Here is a 24,206-nt window from a genome sequence, read left to right as displayed (position 1 = left end):
GAAACAGATCTGCTTAAAGCTACGGGACCTGGTGGTACTCTGTCTGCCACATGGAGATGCTTCTGATAGGCCGCCACGATAAGTAACATGAAAGTACCTTGTCATCAGCTTTTTTCTTCTCTCTCGTTTGCCCCGCAACAACACAGCAGCATCAATAGACACCATGTTGGCATGCATGATGAGCCTGTTGACAAGTCATGTTCGTTCCTTTTAGCAGCCTTTACACTCTTTATGTGATGGCGTGCTGACTAAGCCAACACAATCACATTATTATTATTATAATTATTATTATTATTCACCCGGAGAGTTATCACTATCAGTGGTGTGTTTATGTCAATATTCGTTGAGTTTATTCCATTTATTCCCATATTTTCTGCTTTGGCTCTTAATGACTGCAGTGGGGGGAGCCGTGGGGAGCAGCCGCCATTTATTTATACTTTAAGTACAAATGAGTTTTTTTTAGACTATTGTTACGGTGTGTTCAATGCCCTCTGTTACACCTAGTTTTTCTGTTTCCTGGTCTCCTTTGCATGCGTGTACTTGTTTTACCTCCCTTCTATGTAAGCCTAAACTGCACCACGAGCCTTGTAAGTTTGGAACTTTGCATTTTAGCCATCTTGGCACCGTATCCTTGCATCTGCGGTAACACTAAATTGGAAAACATATTTTTTAATTGACAAGGTAAGGAAGGTTTGCTAGCGTTAGCTCGTACCTTCCTTGCATGTGTTTACATTCAACACTTGTGGCTTTGCTGTTTGTACGTGCCATCGTCTTGCGTGAGTATCGGTCTTCTGTTAAAGACATTTTTATTTCTTCAATACCGCACTTCACTGATGTACTGTAAGCCAACATGTAAACATCTATACCTTTTAAAGTACACGTCAGAATTACTCTTGAGTCCAGGTTTGCAAAACAAGCTGTAGGAAAAATAAGCGTCAAACCGCACTTCCCTGAGACTCGGCGTGTGAACGGTGAAAAAAGTTCCTTACAATAGATTGCAACATTTCCGACGCCTCCTCACACGAGCGTGGTTGCTTATTTAAGGGAAATAAATACAATAATACCACTCCCTGTCCTGGGGAACTTGGCACCGCAGTTTTATGTTGGCTGAACCTTCTGATCCTGAGACTTCATAGCACCGTTCAGGCTACTAGTTGATAGCCGAGCGTGTGTGTGTGTGTGTGTGTGTGTGTGTGTGTGTGTGTGTGTGTGTGGTTGCTTGCACATATTCCTAATGCAGACTTTTCACGGGATGACAGCGAGCTTGTTGACACAGCCCACGCTGAACGGACATTTAAACGCGTCCCTATCGATGTTGTTATGATTATGACGCATCTCTCCGGGTCGCACCAAAGGAATGAGGTGGTCCTTGTGAAAATAAACACTGAACCACGGCGCGTATTAGACCCGATTGTAAAACATCACACCAATGACAACATAAACCCTCACCTATCTCCCTCCGGGGCCTGGGATTGTAGCGACTATTGTGATTGGTCACCGCCGATGAGGCATGTTGTGGAAGGTGCGTGCCTTTGGGCTCCCAGAAAAGCATCTTTGTTTGCCTCTGACAGGGGGAATGTGTGGCTAAGCATCCGTGTGGCACTCGGAGCAAACTCGGAGTGCAAATGTGTCGTCCTAATGTGCACACAGAAGCACTTTGATCCTCCCCAGCAGGTAGGCGTCAGCTGTCTGAAAGAATGGACCATTATTGCCTTTAAGGGAAGCTTCCAAAAATTTGTCATCTTTGCCACATTGTGCAACATACCTGTTAGCTACTTTTACCCCCCCCCTTAACTGTAAACTATTCATTCTGGTTTCATAACACGGAGAAGCCGACCTGCCTTGTTGGCAGCAGGTCTCTGATCATCTCACTGATAAGTTTGGCTCCAATAAAAACATACCAGGGCTAGCGAGGCACCACCGCCAAGTAGACATTGCTGAGGAATACAAACACCAGGAACCCTGAAATAAAACATGTGATGCCGGCGCACATTGGCACAAAACACACAATGACTGATGTGGGAAAAATAGCAAAGATGAAACATCCATGAAGCATTAGGAGGCATCTCCAACGCAAGCATGATTCTCTGAACATCGGATACTTACTAAAATGACCAATACTGATGGGACTCCGCTACTTGAAGTAATACACCTAATGGGTATCACAGGGGGGCGACGCTCAAAGCCGACTTGAGGACCAGGCTCAAAAAATAGTATTTAGTATGTTGAGATTCTGAGAAAATGTCACATCAGCATTGACAAATACATAAATACATAAGTTGAAATACATAAGTAAGCAGCTTACATATGTTTTGGAGTCCAGTTGGCCTGGAGTTTGTTTTCCAGAGGCAAGATAGTAACATTGTTATTCCATATGTGGCAGTTAGACTTTCACTTTTTCTAGGAGTACACAACTATGGTGCATTCAAGGATGGCTGGGAATAAACAAACAAATAAAAAAAAAAAAACCTACAAAAACATGCAATAAATATGAGCTATTTTTCCAATAAAATATATAGCCCTTATTTCTAGATTCGGTGCGTCGATGCATTTACATAACATTTAATTTAGCTTATTTACGACACTTTTTAAAAAGGTACTTCTGAAAGTTTTCCACAGCTCTGTTTGGCCCCGCCCATCGACAGTACCAGGCCATAGAATCTGATCATTCATTCGATCATCAGTATTGAGGTGGGAAAATTAATTTTGTTTATGTTTGTGTCCGGCTCTTTCAAATACTCGCTCACTTTGCTCATTAATATTCACGTGTGGGATTTGGCTTTGCGATGATCTTTTTACTACCTCGCTTTGCTCCTCACGCTTTGTGCATTCAAGTACTTACCCTGTGCTCTCGGAGTCCAGGCTTCATACGTACTACTGCGGGCCACTTGGGCCAGCATGTGTGGGTTTCCTCCAGTTTCCTCCCACCGTCCAACTTGCACGTCAGGTTAACTGGAGACGATAAATCATGGGTGTCCAAAGTGCGGCCTGGTGCTATTTCCAGCTGTAGTTTGTAAAGCTGTCCTATCTAGTCTCGACCATGACCTGATGAAGTCTGCTAGGATGAGAGGACATACCTGCAATCAACATTATTCATTTTTGGATAAATCTCTCCATTTGGGGGCATGGTAGAAATATGGTATTACTGCATTATTATTATTATTATTATTATTATATGTATATACCAGAATGATTTATGTCCAACTTTAATGTTTATTCATTTTATGAACAAATCATCATCAAGTTTGAAGAAAGTCTTTTATTTTTTTTTTTACGTTGATGTTATGCTGGCCTGGCTGAGCCATCCAACATTTGATCCCCCCCCCCCCCGTCAGGGTGGTGTCTGGTGAAAGCTAATTGTGTCTAATGAAGCAGACAACATGGAGATCCTCCTGATCACGACATGGGAAATGAACTTGGGAGGTTCAGGTGAAACCAGAGAAACCCAACAATGATATTTCCTGTTAAGATTGACTCTATTCTTTACCGGAGCTGTGCTGGGATGGGAATTTTTTTTTTACTCTTTTACTAAAGATTTGACCTGAAATAAATGCTCTGTTCGTACAAAAATAATAATGCAATAATTCATTAATTCAGACATTATCAAAAGATAAATCTCTGTTTATCATCAACTCCTATGAAGATGAGTTTGCACAAACCGGACGTCCTTCTAAGCAGAACAGACTTTGTAAATCAACAGTTTTGGAAATCCAAGGAAATACAGCTGGAATAGGTGCAGATTCTGGAAGATATTGAAAGCTTTCTGTGTGTAGCTGCTCTATAGGAGTCCATAACTCAATACAAAGGGCCAAAAAAGGTCCCCTTTAATGTACCGCGGCACAGTGGTTGGGAAAATATCGTATTTCATCCTCACATTTACACTCAACTCAAAACTCAAAGATTTAAATCAAATATTGTTCACCAATCATCTGTTTTAGCAAGCACTTTGCCGAGATAATCCATCCACCTTACTGGTGTGGTAATCAAGTATTGCACGGATGTGCCTTAGGCTGGCCACACTAAAAGGCCACCTTGGGTGTGGGGTATTAAGCTTTGAACTTCACTGCAAATCCTTTTTTTAAGCCACAGAACCGTCGTTGCAGTTGAACCCCAGTGAATGAGCGATGAAGGGAAGGTGATCAACATGCAGATGTGGGCGTGCTGGAGCACTGTGACGTTGTTGTTGTTTCAAGGATGTCTGGCCGGGGGATTTCCTTCTTCCAGAAGCTGCCAAAGTTATGATTGCGAAGAAGCATCGCAACTTTGCGAAGAGCCAAAGAACGCTGACGACGCCTGGGAATCAATCCTAATGAAATGAAAACGTCCGTTTTTAAACACCCTTAAATCTACATCACTCATGCTAAGTGTGCAAACGCTGTAATTAGATATTGACTGTTGCAACGAGTGACAAAAACTAATCTACAAGTCTATTGACTCACATTGATTCCGCTGAAGTGGTTGTGGGCGTCGTCTCGGGCTCCTTCCCCCGCTAGAAAGGACAAACGGATGACTTCCTACTCGCTGGGACTTGTCCGGGTTTAGTCCCGTGATTTCGGCTGCGTCCCAATGTGAGAGCAGCAGATTAATGTACTTTATGACAAAGCCCTGTTTAAGCTTTATCACATACACTGAAATGGTGGAGAGCAAAACCATTTTAGTCTGTTAGTCTAAGGATTAACTGACACGTTTGACAAAGACATGCAAGGAAAGGGGAAATAAATACTCCCTAAGTCACTCAGAACACACGACGGACATCGAATACGGGCATACAAAGAATGACGTGAGTAATAAAATTTGATCATAAGCTGACCCTTAGTAACACCCTAGCAACAGAGACATTATCTAGTCCACGTTGACTCATCCAGCCCACTTGAACAATGCGTTGTGGAGATGGTGGGAACCCCTAAACACGACAAATACCACACAGCGCCAACGCCAACCTGCCTCGCTTGCTCAGACTGACAATTTCATCTCAGCAAAGATGTCTGAAGTCCAGTCTTGCTAGCATTCAAAATTCAACCACAATTTTACCTCAGGCTGTACGGTGGTCGAGTGGTTAGCGCGCAGACCTCACAGCTAGGAGACCAGGGTTCAATTCCACCCTCCGCCATCTCTGTGTGGAGTTTGCATGTTCTGTGGGTTTCCTCCCCCATTCCAAAAACATGCTAGGTTAATTGGCCACTCCAAATTGTCCATAGGTATGAATGTGAGTGTGAATGGTTGTTTGTCTATATGTGCCCTGTGATTGGCTGGCCACCAGTCCAGGGTGTATCCCGCCTCTCGCCCCAAGACAGCTGGGATAGGCTCCAGCACCTGAATGAATGACTGAATGAATGGGATATATACAGTACAGACTCGTACAATAGTGTGCCAAAGTCTTATACCAGCATTAGATGAGTTTGTTATACTTTATATACTTAAAATATATACTTAAGTATAATATGTAAAATAGTATACTTATAAACTTAAAAAAGCTATACTTTAATGATGAGGGAGTCAGTGGACTGCAGACCTCCACCAAGGTTGAATTGTAACAGAATCAAACACGGAAATCATAATGAAGCTCCTCGCATAAATGAGCTGAATATCTTGAGTTGAATTCAAGTCATGTCAAGTCGAGTCAAAATCTTATGGTTATTTCCGTGATTTATGAAAAAAAAAAAAAACTTGATATGACTTGAGCTGCTGAAAGCTTCCCCGTGTGCCATAAAAGCTCCTCACATCTGCTGACCAAAGCTGAGCGAATCCCTGTGGAGAAGCCGTGTCACCCTTTCTCTGGCCCATGTGTGTCCACATTACGCAGTCACAAATTAGAGCTTGACATTTGGGCGCCATAATTGCCTGCTGAAAAGCATGCGGCATCAATTAGGCTCTCAGCGCCGTGACATGACAAGTCACCCCTACAGGGATGACCCCTACACCGTTTGTCAGCACTTCACGTCGTCATGATGTCTTGTATTTATCATTATTGATTATTGAAATATAAAACCCGTGTGTTGATCATGTGACCGTGCAGGAGTCGTAGTTCTCCCCCTTTGACTCTGCTGGCGCCTGACAGTTTGTCCTCCTCCCGCAGGGCGTAGAGATCTTTGGGGTCAGTCAGAAGGTCAATTGGTTCATTTCCATAGCTTCCACATGAAACATTCCTCTCCGCTTTGGAAGCAATTCAATCAGCAGTGAAAACACCGCTTAGCTGGAATTAGCAGCCAAAAGATGGATGGATCCCTCCGAGAAACATCGTGCCGATCTAACGGATCTAACGTCAGACTTTCTCGACATTGCTTTGAAATATTCATTCACTAAACGTTGACATTTGGGGAACAATTTGGACTTTTTCACCTGGACATTAGCTCAATCAATATAATATACTATAATAATAATAATATATATAATATCAATATAAAGAGTTCAGCTTTGTCTCATTACATCGTGCTTTTTTTCTCTCCCATTTTTGCTTTTTTCATGAACTTTTAATTTCTACAGCTTCAATAACAAACAAGCTACAGGCCGCAAATGGGCGCCGAGCCACACTTTGGACACCCATGCTTTTATAGTTTTATAGTGGCCATGGGGGTTGAACGCATGACTGGATCTCAACTCGCTCATGTTTGCGAACAAATGATGCTACTTTAAGAAAGAAGCGGAAAGCTTATTGTAGCTGGAACTGATTGATGGGTTTATACTGTCAATTTTATTGCAAATGTTGATCCAAAATCGTAGGAGAAGGCATTCTAGCGCCAGGAAATAATGTACTACTGACCAATCACAGCCTTTATGTTCCGTGCACGTGAACTGAACTCCAAACGAAAACCTGTGAAATGCAACAAAATGCGTACCTGGCGAGCAGCGACGCATCCAAGCGTACTCGAGGGTTAAAATGCGTACCGTATATGAAAAACGCATACATGATAGCAGGTGTGCATTTGTGGGAACAATGTGGACGATGCTGAATGTTTAAATAGGTAGAACTTGTCCGTGGTCAAAGGGTAAATGAGTAGCTGTTTTTGGTGCCCAGCTAATGATTGACTGGTCGTCATGGGAAGACATGAGAAGCACAGAAAGGATGTGATTGCTGTACACAATGCCTTGAATATCGCCGTATTCCAAAGAATATTCCCGCTGAGCACAGATGAAAAAGCCATTAAAGACTCTATGGTTTCTTGCGCATATAACAGCTGTCTGTCTGCTTTCCCTGCAGTCATGTGGATGTTGCTTTTCCAGAAGGAAAAAAACCCAAATTTAAGGGGAGTCAAACCATGAATTAAAAGATAAAACATGCACGTGCTGTACACAACACTGCCAAAGCAAACAGGGCAACAACTGCCATCACGACAGACAGGGAGACACGTATTCACACTCAATGTGTTGTTGCAAATACGCCTCTAAGGAAGTTGTATTTCGGGGGCTCAGTGCTACAGTAGCAGCAGCAGCTTAAGGAGGCAGGTGGGGGGGGGCGTACTCACTGACTGAACTGCACGCTGGAAGTTGGAAGTGTGCTTTGTTGCCCCTCAGTCAGGTGGAAAATTGCAAAGCCGTTTGTCATTGTGCGCCAAGATGCAGAGGTCGCTCGGTGGATTCCTTCATGACAAGCTTATGGAATCAAATGTTTTTCCACAGCCTCGCCCTTTTCACACCTGCACCTCCAGGTAAAATAACAAAACAGGGGGGGACCAGAGAAAAGAGGGCTTAGAGGGAGCCAGTTAAAGACAGGTCAGAGAAAAACGATATGTGAGAAGAATTTACCGTGTAATCCTGCACGTCCATCGGCTTGCTTGTGGATGAACGCTTGCAGTGCAGCGCACGGTGGCGGATGAACTGCTGGGATTTGGCTGGCATCCCAAACTGGGGAATACTACCAATTACTTGTACTTGTGACCACAGTACACACTGGCAAACTGTGCTGTTTTTTATTCTGTTGGTCAAAACAGCAGCTGATGATTTGAGGTCATAAACGCACTAAACTACATAAAACTGTACCAATGTTTGATTTAATACCTGGTTAGAAGCTCAATGTAATATTTTATGATAGGGAGAAGCTGAAAGGGATACTGTTATGAACTTACTGTTATGATTCTCTGCGGAGTTGTCAAATCCTGGACAGATAACCAGAGAAACAGTTACAATACTTGGAAATAAAAAGGTTTAATTAAACACAAGCCAGTGCAGGAATGCACAGTAGTGCAGGCAAAAGGCTAAAAGAGAAAAAGCTCCACAAAACAAACAGGTAGCCCTGGGAAGTAGCAACAGGTAAGACGAAATGAGGAGATGTGGATGAGTGAAACAATGAACCAGTGTAGTCACAACGACTCCGCTGGACTATCCAAACCCTACGGATCACCACGTGAGCCCAGCTGATAGCAACTGCAAACACCTCAACCCACAGTTCCACTCGGGTACAGCCGCAGTGGGTGGCCCGATGGACACTCCTGGTTTACAGTGTTTTACAGTACAACAGTACACGCTTGTACTCACCTGAGGTGTAGCTTTAAGTGTAGTCCTGTTGGCATCTCTACTGAACAGCAGCAGCCCAGCACACATCTTTGCTTACGGAGGTGAAGTGTTCAAAAACAGGCGCACCGCACCTTGACGTCACGGCTAGGAGGCGGCTCTTCGATATAAAAAAAAGTCAAAAAGTTAGTCCTAAATATTGACATGCAGACGGACGTATAAAAGGCAAGAAAAAGCAAAACACAAACCTTTGATGCGTGATAGCGTCTTTGCTGACGTTTTTTACGCATGGCTAACATTTAGCGTGACATTAGAGGTAAAATTCATTCATTCATTCATTTTCTACCGCTTATCCTCACGAGGGTCGCGGGGGTGCTGGAGCCTATCCCAGCTGTCTTCGAGTGAGAGGCGGGGTACACCCTGGACTGGTGGCCAGCCAATCACAGGGCACATATAAACAAACAACCATTCACACTCACATTCATACCCTCGGCTGATATCGCGACCATGATTTTTCACTGGTATCGGCTGATACCGATCGATCCTAGCACCTTGAGCTGGGATTAATTACTTTCTTTAAAATTAAATTTTATGCTATTAATTTTTCCTGCACTTAAAATGATCTTTGTGTTAGAAAGTAATATTCCGCTGCCTTATTGGCCTCATGGATAAGCCTAAATCAGGGGTTGTGGTTGAAGTCCCATCTGGGGTGTCTCTGTGTGTGCACTCATTACAGCATATATATATATATATAAATATATATAACTGGTAGGAGTCATTTGGTTGATGTCACCATTGGATTGTTCCTGCATAAAAGTCGCCTGGATGGATGACATGGAAGTTAATCTTTCTTTTATCATCGATCCCAAAATATTCCTCCTGAGGGTTAATTACTGTTGTTAGTCCTTAGCAGACACAATGATGTCATTGAGTAGAAGAGATGGAGGCGAGTACACATGCATTGTACTTTTATTATGTAACCAAACCACATCCTAATTACGTCCATTGCCTCTGTGCCCGTGTGCTGTCACTTGAAACACTCCAATAGAAACCGCCACTGGCAGCTTCTGCAAATCCTTGTAATTTTTTATGTTTGTTGCCACCATATCTACTGTATATTGTAGTAATGTCTCCATGGAGCTGGAGATGCAAACAGAGCAACATATTTCCCCCTGGAGCTGACAGCTTCAATTGTGTAGGAGGTGCTCGGTCTATGCATGAGTAAGACAAGTTTTAGTCGGACCTTAAGCCTAAATTGTATACTGTACCTACGTATGTATGTAACATGGCATAAAGAACACAGTGATAAACACATGAAGTACAATAGAATAAGAATATAGAATTGTTTTGTTTCATGGGCACCATCAAGGATACCATCTTAATCCTTCATGACGGTTGTGGTGTTTCAATGGCTTAGACTAGTGGGGTGGGGTGGTTGGGGGATGGGGGGTGCGAGGCGTTCAATGTTAGTGCAAATCTGTCAACATGTACAAATTTATAGTACTCAACCCGCAATTTGACTCTTGAATACGCGTGTATGTTCTCCATTTTGTTGCATTTTCCTGGTTTCTGTTTCAGGTTCATGCCGCACAGTTCGGATAAATGAAATGAATAGATGATGAATAGATTTGAATGAATAGATATCATCACTTTTTCTAGTTTTTTTAAAGCAAGGGGGCGCGAAAACGTATCTGTTGATTGACAACCACTGGCTTAGAGCAAGCAGCCAAAGTTGATTGGTGTTTTTTCACTTTTTGCATGAGTTTTTTGCAATTTTCTAATTTAACTTTTCACTTTCATTTTCTGCAGGAGAGCATACCTCCCACTTCTGAAGGTTAACTAAAAGGGACAAAAGTGGTGATGCTGTTCTTCAGTACAGCAATATGTGACCTAAAATGTTTCAAGATGAGGACCTACTGGAGATAAGACAAGATAAGATATGCCTTTATTCGTCCCTCAGTGGAGATGCTATCTAATTCACAAAAGGCTTCATGCGGCCAGCTGGCTCCTCCCCCTCCAATCCCTCTGACAGAGACAAAAAAATTGAACCTTGCGTCACAGTGACGCAGACCTCAAATCTGTAATTGGTAGCTTTTTTAAAAGTACATAGCTTCTGTTTTTTTTCCTCCAGCAACAACATCAAAAAGTCAGTCAAAATAAAATCAATTAGTTCCGGCTCACCATTGTTGTTCAGTTAAGGTAGAGATGAATGGGAGATGAATGGGAGATGAATGGGAGATGAATGGAAGATGAATGGGAGATGAATGGAAGATGAATGGGAGACGCTGATGTCGACTATATAATATTACACTTAAACTATGAGTGTAATCCTGATACATAAACACACATGCAGGCCCACATAACAATTTCAAAAAGAAAGAAATAAACTTGTAAGGGCCCCAAATCGATAATTGCAGGGCTCTCCGAGGGTTTTTGGCGCTGCCACCCCAAACATGGCGGTCTAAATACAGAAATGATGCTCTGTGACAACAAAGAAGGCTATAATATTCCCGCCCTCCTCTTGCTAAGCCCCACCAGCAGGTCTGACATCAGCGTGTTGAGGGAACACCTGTCCGTGGGCAGCGGGGCGAGGTGGGGGGGGGCAGACGATTACCGATTTCCACACCTGCTTGTCGACGTCCCCCCCCCACACACACACTTGATTGAGTTTCCGAGAGCCCTTCAAGGCCACCGCTGAGGAGGTGATGAAAGTCAGGGAGCGTCCATTAATCTTGTGAGAGGGGCGTTAAGTGTCTTCAGGAGGTTGTTGTCTGGAGAATCTGATGCAAGACAACGATGAGGTAGTAGACACGAGCAGCAAACATCTACTGCTTATGCTCTTCACGAGGAGCTGGAGCCTATCCCAGCCAACTTTGGACTGGTCATTAAACACAGTGTAAAGAATAGAGGCTGACATGTTGAGTGCAGGGGCTGCACGGTGGTCGAGTGGTTAGCGCACAGACCTCACAGCTAGGAGACCCAAGTTCGATTCCACCGTCGGCGTATGTATGGAATTTGCATGTTCTCCCTGTGCATGTGTGGGTACTCTGGTTTCCTCCCACATTCCAAAAACATGCTAGGTTAATTAGCCACTCCAAATTGTCCATAGGTATGAATGTGAGTGTGAATGGTTGTTTGTCTATATGTGCCCTGTGATTGGCTGGCCACCAGTCCAGTCTCGCCCAAAGACAGCTGGGATAGGCTCCAGCACCCCCCACGACCCTCGTGAGGATAAGCGGAATGAATGAATGTTGAGTGCAGACCTCTGCCAAGGCCAGATTGTTACGGAATGTGGAAAAAGCCGTGCAAGGATACTGAATATCTTCTGGGTTGTTTGTTAGAACTTCCGTGTTCATGGAGGATGACGGAGAGGCGTTGCCATCAGGATTCCTGGGGTTGGTGGTTCCTTTGATTTCATAGTGACTCCACATTCCTTTATCTTACTCCATATGCCACCCATCTACAAAGTTTAGTGGATTATTTCTGTGAATATATATATATCTATTATATACTAGATTTCTTGGAAAGATGTAAGTGGACAGGTGTAGACGAACACACCCATCCATCACCGCTGTGAAGCGAAGCGGGGCGTATAGTGACATTATCACATGAAGAGTTTCATATCATGATAGGCATGCATGCATAATTCCCCCTGGATGCTGTTGACATGAATCGATGACAGAGGCATGTTAATGTTTAAGGTGTGCAAGTGGGAAAGTCCCAAAGTATGACACACGCACACACACACACTTTAAAAAAAAAAAAGAGAGCTGGCAGCAGGGTTTGGCTCCGTGCATGGAGACGTCCCCCCTGGCTCACCATCACACGCACGCACACATCACAGGCTGAGCTTTCATGCTTCAGCACACATCTGCTGCCGACTGTGGAGAAAACCGTGTGCAGATATGAGAATGTGGCATCCTAAAAATATATCACTCGGCTCGTACATGAGATGCACGTCATGAGAGAGAAATATTAGAAATGAGGATGCGACACCACCGCAAATATGATAATACACACATACGATGACAGCCAATCAAAAGTGAGCATTATTGTGTTGGATAGCAATCCAGTCCTAAAGCTGTCACCTAATCTTTATCACTCTGACCTCCACTTTTATTCGCCCACTAAGCCGTGCTAGAGGTCAATTATTCCCTAACTGTCCCCTTCAGCCCATTGTGGACTTTGAGGTTTTTTTATGCAGTTCTTATACAAGCATGGCGCTACCCACCAAGAAACACAACATTGATCTTGCAAGCAGGTTTATATGTTGCGGAAGATAACGCCATCCAGTCGACTTTGGAACCTCGTTAGCTCAGATTCCGACACTTAAAAGAACATACAGTGATGATATCGTCATTTATTGTTTGACATGAATAATTTCTCTTCCGGTTTATGACACCTGGCCGGAACGCGTGATGAAAAACGGGAGTTACAAATGTCGCCGATGTACAGTATCGGTGGCGGTACAGTAGTGGCGAGCTTTCCTCGGGATAAACGACAGAATAGTACAGTGTTTCAGTCTTTACATCAGTGGTGTCCAAGCCGTTTAGAGCCAATTAAAGGATGTGAGGCCCACTTTGATGTATTTATTAGATATGAAGACAAAGCTTTGTGTTATGACTTATTAGTGTTTTTTTTGCTCTGTTTTTTCAATGTGACACTTTGGACACCACCGCTTTACATCATTCATACAGTTTCTAGTGGTTTCCCTATATTGCATGTATCTAAATGTAAAAATATATTCTGAAATAAATAAATATATAACATAAATATATGTATCTAAAAGGAATAAATAAAGCGTTACACTTTTGCTCTTCTTGAAGAAAAAAAAGTCAGTGACTTCCTTCAAAGTCGTTTGGAAGAGACCAAATAAACACCCAAACAAACACGTTCCCACGGACTCATCAGAAAAAGAAGGCCGCTTCCCTTTGGTCTCCTATTCCACGCAGGTACTTTGAGACTCTTCCGTCCGCACAGACAAACGAACCCCTCATGGCGAGCGTGCAGACTGACAGAGTCAAACAGTCTAGCCTGTCTGCGGCCGCTGAGAGATGCCCATGCATTCCTAGAAGGGGCCCCGGTGCCTTTATCCCTGCCGGTTGGGCAGCCTGCACCGCCTGCGTCCATCCTGTGAGGGTGGCAGCAGCGATCCGCACCCCGGACCTTGGCGGGTCTCAGCTGTGGCCCAGGATGTCCCTGTACAGCTCTGGCACGCGATCGGGGTCGACGGGCCTGGGCAGGAAGTGTGTGAATTTCTGATGCCGCCTGGATTTAGTCCCATCTCTCGGTGTCCCGTCTTTGTTTAAAGCCACAAAGTATCGAGTCCCTTTGTCTCCGTGTTTGTAGAGGTTGGACGAGTATGTGTTGTACCAGTTCTCCTCAAACTGCTCCCTGAAGACGCATTCAGCTGTCAGCTTCTCCTGACAACAAAGAGAAACCATTTAAGACTCGCTGTCCTGTGATCACAGTGGTATTAAAATAGCATTTGTACGGTAGCCTGACGAGGACAAATGCGCAGCAACGCCCAAACTTCCCAAACGCAGAAATAATCCAAAACCACAAACACCAGAAAACACAAATAGCAGGAAATTGCCTCAAATGCCAAACTAGGAAAACGACCGCATAAGAAAAATGCTACGATTTCACACAAAAAAAACGTAAGTTTGCCAGGATACCAGGGTGCCAGACCTGAGGGATGTCCCTCTTTAAAGACCAAGGACTAGAGATGCTGGACATTGGCTTGAAATCAGCTCCCAATAATGTCCAGCACATTAACCAAGACGCATGGATGTAAATATGCAGCAGTCTTTCGCTGCTTTTCTCCTGTTCAGGTTGCACTTTAGTTTGGTTTGACCTGACCTTTTTTATTGTTATTTAAGTTTTCTATTTCTGTTTGGCAAGGCGTGACGCTGCTTTGCACTTTTGCTGGTGTTTCCCTGTGTCTCATTAGTAATCATCGTTACTGTTTAGCTGGAGCATCATCTTCACACCACCCTGAACATCAGCATATCATATCATTATAACAATCATGAATGGACATCCCTCAGGTAGCCTGCTAAACATTTGGAACTTTTTCTTCCCTCCATTTGCATCATTCTTTGATGGCGTTTGTATGTTTTTGGATACGAAGTGCAGCAGGGGTGGGCGAAATACAGCCCGGGGGCCATTTGCTGCACGCAACTTGTTTCTTTTTAAGTAGAATTCCATTTTTAAAGAAGAGCAAGAAGTCTAATATAACAAGCACAAGTTGGAATCTTGTTATACTTTAGCACCTATACACAAAGCTGTGTTTTCTAGCCTTTTTATTACAAATATTTCTTTAAAAAATATATCAAATGTCTGGACAACCCTTTGTGTACACACATATATGATTTCTATGCTTTTATCTTCAGTGTTATGACATGGAGTGAACAGCTAAATGCTACTTGAACGGCCTACACCAGCTGATAAGATCTAAAAAGAAGCAAAAGAAGGTACTCACAGAGCCATACAGCTCTCCTTTATCGTTCATCCCCAGATAAAGTCCACTGTCCACCCCTCGAATGCTTATTAAGCCAACAGCAAGGCTTATGAATTCCAAAATACCTGGAACAGAAGATAATGTATGATAAATTACAGTTAGAAATGTCACTGTCATGTCTAAATGATAAAAGATAAATGTTATGTTGTTGTTGTTTTTAATACCGAAACGACTGTGGTCCTTTCTGGTCCCTTGCACGGTGCCATCCGGAAGTATCTCCAGATGGAAGCCGGTCCTGCAGTACAGTTGCCTCCTCCTCAGGATCCCTTTGAGGTGCGTTAAATCCGCGGTGGTGCTGCGGGACAGTCTGTCTCCGGGTATGAGGTGCTCCCCCAGCAGGGTGGGACCGTCCACGAGTGGGGTCAGGACGAAATGGGATCCGACGTGAGCGATCCCATCACCGATGCCGTTCAGGACGCCTCCAACTTCCCCGAGAGAAGCAGCAGCCATCGTCGAGCCCACAGTGGGCGAAGTTCACAGAGTGAGCACTCTTGCGTGGAAAGCCGCGATGACTTATTGCATGTTCTCCGTTATAAACATGTCCACGTTGTGCAATGCCTTTCTCTCCACTGGCGCTCCACACTCTGCAAATTCACGCTTCTTCCTCTCTCTCTCTGTCTCTCTCTCTCTGTCTGTCTGTCTCTTCCTACCACTCTTCACACTGCATACCTGGTCGTGACGGAGGTTGATGCCCGCGTGGGTCCGTGGGGAGGCGAAAGATGCGTAAAAGCTGCAGTGCGGGCAGGCAGGTAAGTCGCTCCTGGGAGGTTTGCGCTCAAAGTGGCAGTCAAGGTAAGCAGGCAGGTGCAAAGGCAGAGACGTAGGAAGGGGCGGGGCTGTCACACTTTTGAGGCAAGCCCCGGCAGGGCTCGTCTTACTTCGAACTCCCACAAGAGTCGTAAAGAGTTAAAAGTGTTTTAAAAAAGTATACAAGCGTCTTGTTTAAAAGTGTTTATTTAAGCGATGTTAGCTGCGGTAGCCATAAATCCCAGTTGGACCTGAACTACCCACTGCTTGCCTCGCGTGTCAAGGCTTCCGGCGCGTGAGCGTAAACAAGCATGGCCGCCAGTCGCTGGCCCACAGCCCTCGAGCTGGACGTGGGCACCAAAAAACGTCCTTTCAAGCGTTCCAAGTTGCTTCCTCGTTCGTGGGTATAAAGTCACGCCGACGCTCCACTGTGGCTCAGCCTCGTAAGCGACGCGCCAACCAGGCTGCCAGGCTGACCGTGACGTCATACGTTGCACGTGAAAGTACTGTACTTGAATGTCGTCATTATCAGGAGCTGTCCGCCATCTTTGGTGCTGATACAGCTCACTCACGTGACCTAATAGCTTCCCAAACCACATGTTTTCGTCCCTAATTCATTAGTCTTTGCTTTAAGCCTTGTTTTAGGTGTAAGTAGGTTTTTAGTACAAGTACTAGTTTTTAGTACAAGTATCACAAAAGGCCATTGGAGCCTGCAACCCCTCAGCTGTGCCTTGCTTGTTCCTTTTTGTATTTCAGAAATTTCTATCTTCTTTTTGATGATTTATTTTGCTCAAAATTATAGCTGTCATTAATTACTCTGAAGATGGTGCGATCCATTAATTAAGTCAATGACACATTGTAAACTGCTGTATTAGTACAGTTTCTATGACTTTGTGCACAGTATTTGATGCACATCACTGTCACTGAAGATAAACTGATTACATAAAAAATGTATTTGCTAATTGAGCTCACTTCCCAAAACATTGGTATGTACTTTTATTAATTAAAATTTAAGTTTGCATTATATAGGCACAACTTTTAAATCCTCTGCACAGGCAGGAGGAGTCCTGGTACACAGTGTTGACATGTGATGACTGCTGGGGGAAGTTAGTTAGGGGGAGATTAATGGTTAAGTGGAGGGGGTACGCATTCTCTGCGCCCATTGGACCTGGCACTGTGCCACAGGACAGACAGATCCATTCTGTCCTCACCAGGCCAGTCCTCTGATCTGATTGGGATTGAACATTTGTAGGTACATTATCTGGTGCAAAGGGATGAAAAATGGAGCCGACACAACATGCACCCTGTCCAATTCCAGCAAGGGCTCCTTTGTTTGTTCGTGACAGGAGGGGCTTCCATGCATTTTAGCAAAAAACATCTCTCTGAGAGTTTTGTTCCTGTTTTGATTTGTCTTGTGTTTGTGTTTGCTTGTAGGCTAACACACATGGGTTGGATGATGGAGATGTTTACATGGCTTCATACAAAAAAACACATGGACTTGACTCCTCTCCACTTCATCATATCAGCCTTGCTGACTCCACTCAGTGAGTATGAATCCAACGCCAAGACATTTCCTCCATTAATCAATCTACCAATTGACATTTTGTTGTGATTTTCATACTTTGGAAGAGCTCACTGCTGTGACCGGGAACAATGACTTGAAAGAAAGTAGTGAAAATATGCGTGTTAGGTTCATTGTCCTTATGTATGAATGTATGTGCCCTGTGATTGACTGGCAACCAGTCCAGGGTCCAGCTGGGATAGGCTCCAGCATACCTCCGAGTGAATGAAGTAGTCCAAATAATCCCAGCCTTTATTATTGGACCACTACAAATATGCAGATACAATGTAGGGATACAAACACAGCCCAAAATCATGCATGCTTGTTTGTGGATATATGTAATGATATTTTCTCAACTGGTGGGTCATGACCCAAAAGTGGCTCGAGGAAGTGTTTTCAGTGGGTCACGGGGGTCAATGCCCAGGCAGCCACATAATCGTTATAAACAGTGCCTTGAAAAATAAGATATTTGAGAAGCTTGGGTTGAAACATTTCTGCAATTTGGGCCACTGCATGTCACTGTGGGGGGGGGGGGACCACTGCACGAGAATACCTGTTACCTTTCACACATTCATGCAAGAACTACCACATTCACACCTACGGTCACATATGGCTCTTCAACAAAAACATGTTTGGAATACCCCCCCCCCCCAAAAAAAACCTGCAAAAATTTCAACAAGCTTAAATATTTATACTAATAAATAACACAATGCATTGTCTTTGAAAATATATTTTTTTGCCTTTTTACAAAATAAAACAAAAATAAATAAAAATAATATATAAAAATATCAATAACCTTAGATTCTTCACTATGTCTTTGCACTCCTGAGTATATGCTAAGTAGGCACATTTCCACTCGGACGTCTTGTGTTGTCATTGTGGGACGTGCACGAGTGCTGCTATCTTTGTTTCCCTGTTGATAATTTGACCAGGCGGCTCAGTAGCAATTTGTCTAATCACACCTCAGTCCAGTTATCAGATAAATACCTTCAACTTCACCTTCCAGTTGCAAAGATTTACTGTCCCCATGACACTTAACCTTTTAAAGAAGATTCTGGAAGAAGATTTGAAGCTTCGGTTTTGAATCACGACGTTCAAAGAAAAATACAGAATGTTCTGTTTCATGTTATCAATTTTACCCGAGTCAGGCTTTGATGTGCTGGCAGCCTCATCTTTTGGTGATCTCATGGGCCTGACAGACAGAGCTTTCAGCCAATCAGCTTCCACGTGTTTTTATCCCGGCCCTTTTCCACAACTTTTCCATAACATGTCTCCCACAGATGCTTACATGGAACAAAAGAGGTTATGTCGCTGTGTCGGGGAAGTGCGAAGTGCATGTTAAGTATCATGAGACAATATGTCGAGGCTTGAAACGCTTCAGTCATAACACCTGCATAAAGATAGACATCTTTACCAGCAACCTCGCTTTTATGGCTCATTTATGTGGCAACAAACCTGACATCCTCAACGACAAAATGATGCAGCAGTATTGTCATAAATGTAATCAGGAGCCATTTTGAGTACCGTGATTGGTTCCTGACCTGCCGTCTGTAGTCTGTTGGAATACAAACACAAAATGTATTTAGTGTTTGTTTTGCCTGTATATTTGCCATTCAGTATTTGCGACCCCACAAAAATACAATTTATTTTTTCATTGATAGAAAAAACATCATATTTGCCCCACATTGGTAAACCTTTAGTTGGAATCAAAGGAATCAGAGGCAAACATGCAGGTTCCTTAAATGCAACATTTTCATGTGAAAAATCAGTTGCAGTTTTATTCACACATCACAAACCAACAGAAGCTAATCAACCCAAATGCCTAACTCACTCACAGTGCAACCACAATGTACAGTAACTGTACCACACAAACTACATGTGTATCAAAACAGTAAATTACACGCAAAACAATACTATATTACATGAATTTTTAACTTGCAGGGCATGCTGGGAAGCCCAACTGCAATTACTCTGGATTTCTCTGCAATATCAGGTAATAATAAATAACAGTTAAGTGATGGCTGAATGAAATGAGTTAGAAATGTGTGAGTTATTCTTATTATTAGTATACGCAGCACTGAGCCGTGTCATTCACCTTGGTGTCGGACAGCACTCACATAGCAATCATCATTCCAGATTTCCATGCAGGCTCTAAAATGTGTCAATTCCCGGTTATTACCAGTGTTATCAACGTCATTATGCTTGCCATGTGTTTTACGACGCCTTCGCCTTATCTGCTGCTTTATTGGCCGTTGGAATGCACTGGCAGCGATACGCAGGGTGCATTGGTGACCACGTAAACACGGATTTCACTTTTTGTTTCCTGGTTCTGTATTCACACCAAATCGAATCCGCCCCTGAAATGTATTTTTAGAAATCAAAACAAACATTGGAAACTAACTTGCAACTTTTTTTTGTCGGTTTCGTCACAGAAAAGGTAATCTACAACTGGAATTGGTGCTTTTTTGTGTGTTCTAGCAAGACTTTAGATGTCATTAACCTGTTTTAGATGTGATGTCTTCATGTTGTTAGAAGATATGCAAAGTACGGCCAAATCAATAAAACCCTAAAGCTATTTTTATTTTTTCAAACAAATTTACCTTTTTTAGTATTAATTCGTACCTTTAGTTTACCAGGCAGTAAAATAAATATAAATATAATAATAATAATAATAAATATAAATCTAATAATTGTTTTGTCATACAACACTGTGCAAAAGATAGCGTTAAATTTCTTTTTAGCAATTCCTAAACGGGCACATATATGAACAAAAGCGAAAAAAAATTATTTGTCTTTGTACGGGGGTGCACGGTCAGGAGATCCACATGTTCTTCCCATGCGTGTGTGGGTTTTCTCCGGGTACTCCGGTTTCCTCCCACATTCCAAAAAGGTTAATCCAAATTGTCCATAGGTATGAATGTGAGTGTGAATGGTTGTTTGTCAAAATGTGCCTTGTTCCAATTTGTCATGGCTTTTTCTGTTTTTGTTGTCTTGCCCATTTACTTGATGGCTCATGCTGGCAATGGCAAAACAATGACCCGCCCAGTCACTCTGCCAGGGTGACCAGTTCATACCTGATCATACCTAATGTAGTCAATAAAACATGTTTTGCTGTCTTAGTCTTGATCACAAATACTCTGTCATTTTACACTGGTGAGCCTCGCCAGCCAGGGCAGACCGGGGCAGACCAGGGCAGACCAGGGCAGACCTATCAGGCTGTCAGACTCCTTAAACAGGCAGCAGCGTCCAACAGAAATGAACCAAAACCAAAAGCACCCAAACACACAAAAGTTTCACAGAACAAAACCGAAGCCGACGTGTTGGCCACCTTAAGTGCAAACCAGAGTGAGGTTACATAAAAAAAGAGGACCAAAAACGGGTTTCATTTTCCCCCCATCCCACCGTGGGTGAGGCGAGCCAGTGGAGCATCAGATCTCCCTCCTGTGCTCTCCCATGTGTTGCTTTAGCTAAGTGCCAGTGTTGGGATTCGGGGCTTTTAATCCTGCTGTTAAACGTTGCGGCTTTGTCAGGGGAAAAAAGGACGGGATTGATCTGTGAACAAAGCGTTGCTTTCCAGAATGAGGGAGCTGTTTGAACCCAGCTATGTCGAGACTTGTCCCGCTGGCCACCCCCCGATCACTACGGACATTATGAAGCCTAAGAATGGCATTGGATTACATCTCCGGGACTGCCACTCTGTATGAAGTGTTTCTGTGGAATTCTTTGTATTGTCTAACAACATCTACTTGAGCTCAGAGGCTGAGCTGGTGGGAGGAGATGGGGGGGCGGCTTCCAGGAGTGAAGGTGTGTGGTATTGGTGAGACATGGCTGGAATCTTAAAAGTTTTTTTTTTCCCCTTTCTTGAACCCGTTTAGGCTTTGAAGGCAAAGATCTGTTGTCATTATAAAGCCGTAGCTGCCACAGTGGGGAGAAGACGGAGCGCTTCGGCGTGCCCGATTTCACGGGAACTTTGGCATCTGCATTTTCACATAAACAAACATAAGCAAAAATCGGTTACCTTCAAGTGTTCTTTTACCTGGAAGTCATCCTGCAGCAAACCTCCAACCTGAATGCTTTTCCCATAACACCCAGAGCCAGTCACCCAGAACTATCTTTGCACGATTCTCTATCTCCCCGAGCAAACAAAAGCTTGGGAATGCTTTCAGAGGCATAGGAGAGGATCCTCCCGAGATGGCTCCTGACACTTACTCTTCCCATCTCCGTGTCACACAACAAAGGGAGCTGAAGGACGCGACACAAAAGCTGAATCGGCCATTCTCAATCAGTGACACATCACTTGAGAATGTATTACACCTTGTTACCCAAACACGATCAGAAGCCGTAGGCCTTAAATTTGTTTGGGTTTGTGTCCAGATAGGTCAGCTCGGTTGTAAAGCTTGTGTTTGTGTGAGGGGAACACCAAGCATGAAGTCAAAAGGCACCTTTTAAGATGCTATCAGTCAGCGTGAGAAGATTACTCTTGTCTGAAGGCGTGCACTCTTTCTTTGGTTGGCTTATTCATCTGGGATGCATGACTTTGAACATCTGTAAACACCTTGAGCAAACTAAGTGACGCTATTTGACGCCACATTACGGGAGAAAAGGAACATCTTGTTTTTTTTTTGTTTGTTTCTGGACTAATTCTTCTCTCCTATCCAGGTGTCATCAGCAAGACAAGTGCTCCTTCCTGCAGGCAAGTCCCTACAAAGAGAAATGTGACAATTTCTTTTTGTGTTTCTTCCTAATTCAGCATGTCCTTCAGCATGATCAATTCGAATCAAAAAGGATTGCAAAATTTTGTGATTCAAGTTGAAAAATATGCAAGGGAATTAATTTATAACCATCGTGCATCTCACTAAATGAGAATATCATACAATTATATACATATATTAGTCAATGACAACACACCTGAACAAGAAATGCAGTTTAATTACATTTTTTATTATTAAGAGAGAAAAACAATCCAAACCCACATGGCTCTGGGTGAAAGAGATGAATTAAACTGAGATTAATTGAGATTGATCAGCGTAGAAAATGTTATAAATCCATTTCTAAAGCTTTGGGACTCCAGCAAAGCACAGTGAGAGTCATTATCTTTACATGGCAAAAACACGAACGAGTGGCAAAACTTCCCAGGAGTGGCCGGGCCAACCAACACGACCCCAAGAGAGCAGCAACAACTCATCCAAGAGGTCACAAAAGACCCCACACACACCCTATTACATAATCCTGCCTCCAGTATTGAAGATGAGCAAGCTAGCCGTTGCATCGGTCAATGCTGCTTAAAGCGTCTGCATCCATGCTCGCCCTCCTTGCAGTAGGAACCTCTCCACGCAGGGTAGAACATGCCTGAGGCTTTCATCTGCTGTGCTCCATGCAGGTGGATGTAAACATGCAGAGTTGTATAGCGAGATAAGAGCTGCCCTTTGAGGTTTTATCACTCGCACACTGCATAGAGGAGCTCGCCGGGTCACAAGTTAGCATCTGTGGAAGGCCTTGCATTAATCTGAAGCCCACATAAGCATCAAAAAGATCATTAAAATGGGTACTCCAGATTTGGAAATATAACAAAGACGCTGTTTGTGCTTTCATAAAGCTTGAAAATAGGATCTTCCAACATGGCTCGTATAAACCTGATGACTTCAAAATCAATTGAAAGCTTCTTCTAACGCTCTTCCAGTTCTAAAATACGAAATGAATTATGTATGGAATTTCTCTTAATGCTCTATTTCTTGCACGCATACATGCACCCTTCCGTTTTTCCATTATAGGCTGCAGCTGGACTGTCAGTCCTTGCAGCACCGCGTCGGCTTTGGCTATTGAGGAGAAAAATGCTGGTGTTTTAAGGTCTGACACAACCCAGACTCTCATAACGCTCCTCAAAAATCCTCATCATTTCCTCGTACCATTTTATTTTATACGCTGCTTTCGTTGCCTGTGTGCATGTCAGTGTGTGTGGTACAGCGGTGCACGTGATTGATGTACTTGTCAGCACTGGACCGAGAGGTAGTACTTCAAAAACCTCTTAACTGAAGATTGACAACGTTTCTGTCCAGACCCCCATGTTTTATTTTTACAGTTTCTTGCGAAGTGGTATTTGGGCTCCGGTTACCTTTTGTAATGGCTTTGACCATGACGATACCGGCCAGAAAAAGCAACGCGTCACTGCGGAGAGCACTCAGCACACACACACGCACACACGCACACACACGCATATTAGTACATACTGTATACAGTGTTGCCTGGTGTGTCTTCAACTCGAGGTGTGTCTGTTTTGTTTTGATTCCATCTGCATTACTGTTGGTTTCTTTCCAGCAAAAGTTCAAAAGTGAACTGGTTGCAAAAACAGACATGTCTTCAGGCCTGCGGTTGGGCTTTCCCCACTGTGTTCTAATTACAAGTGTATCAGGATCTTTTCATGGCATGAGATGGCAACAGCGAGGTGCATTAAAGTCTTGTTCCGTAATTAGCTGTGGGATCATGTTGTAAATCTCCTCTTCTGGTGAAAAGCAGCGAGGCCTGGAGGAAGAGCTGTTTTATCAGCTGTCTTACATCCTCATGTAAAAACTGACAATGACGGGATGATAAACATTTGGGACTGTTGCAAACCATATTTAAAGGGGCCCTAACATGCTCATAAAATGATACTGGATTCCAGTCGGGAACAATACGAGGTTTATTTGAGTCTTTGCTACTCTTTTGCGATTGGTCAGAGGCTGCCTCTACGCTGTAGAGAGACACGCCCCCCCTCGAGGGCTTCCGTGCTAATGGTCATCAACAAACACTAAGGTATTGGAGGAATACAGTAGTCCCTAGACAGTAGTAAGTAAATATCTACATCGTGGGATTTCTTCTTTAGAAATGTATTATTTTTGTACTTATGAGATAAAAACTCCTATTTTTTTTAACATTATCACTTTTAACAAA

At 43.4% G+C, this 24,206-nt stretch overlaps 2 protein-coding genes across 2 annotated transcripts; one reads left to right on the top strand and one right to left on the bottom strand.

The window, feature by feature from the left end:
- Nucleotides 1-12,793: 12,793 nt before the first annotated feature.
- fgf20b (fibroblast growth factor 20b) lies at nt 12,794-15,818 on the bottom strand. The gene is made up of 3 exons (XM_058063120.2): nt 15,136-15,818; nt 14,933-15,036; nt 12,794-13,871 (listed from the first exon to the last, which is right to left on the bottom strand). The coding sequence occupies exons 1-3, from the start codon at nt 15,419-15,421 to the stop codon at nt 13,626-13,628; spliced, it is 636 nt and encodes a 211-aa protein (XP_057919103.1). The 5' UTR covers nt 15,422-15,818; the 3' UTR covers nt 12,794-13,625.
- Nucleotides 15,187-22,274, top strand: LOC144894614 (uncharacterized). The gene is made up of 5 exons (XM_078788161.1): nt 15,187-15,452; nt 15,656-15,720; nt 17,153-17,262; nt 19,221-19,272; nt 21,939-22,274. Exons 1-5 carry the CDS (start codon nt 15,375-15,377, stop codon nt 22,090-22,092), a joined length of 459 nt encoding a protein of 152 aa, XP_078644287.1. The 5' UTR covers nt 15,187-15,374; the 3' UTR covers nt 22,093-22,274.
- The last annotated feature ends 1,932 nt before the right edge of the window (nt 22,275-24,206 follow it).

The sequence above is a fragment of the Doryrhamphus excisus genome, linkage group LG22 (assembly GCF_037039965.1).
Source record: "Doryrhamphus excisus strain RoL-2023G ecotype Guam linkage group LG22, RoL_Dexc_Guam_v1.1, whole genome shotgun sequence".
NCBI classification, from domain to species: Eukaryota; Metazoa; Chordata; class Actinopteri; order Syngnathiformes; family Syngnathidae; genus Doryrhamphus; species Doryrhamphus excisus.
The sequence above is the reverse complement of the archived record's forward strand: the minus strand, read 5'-3'. Positions and strand labels throughout refer to the sequence as shown.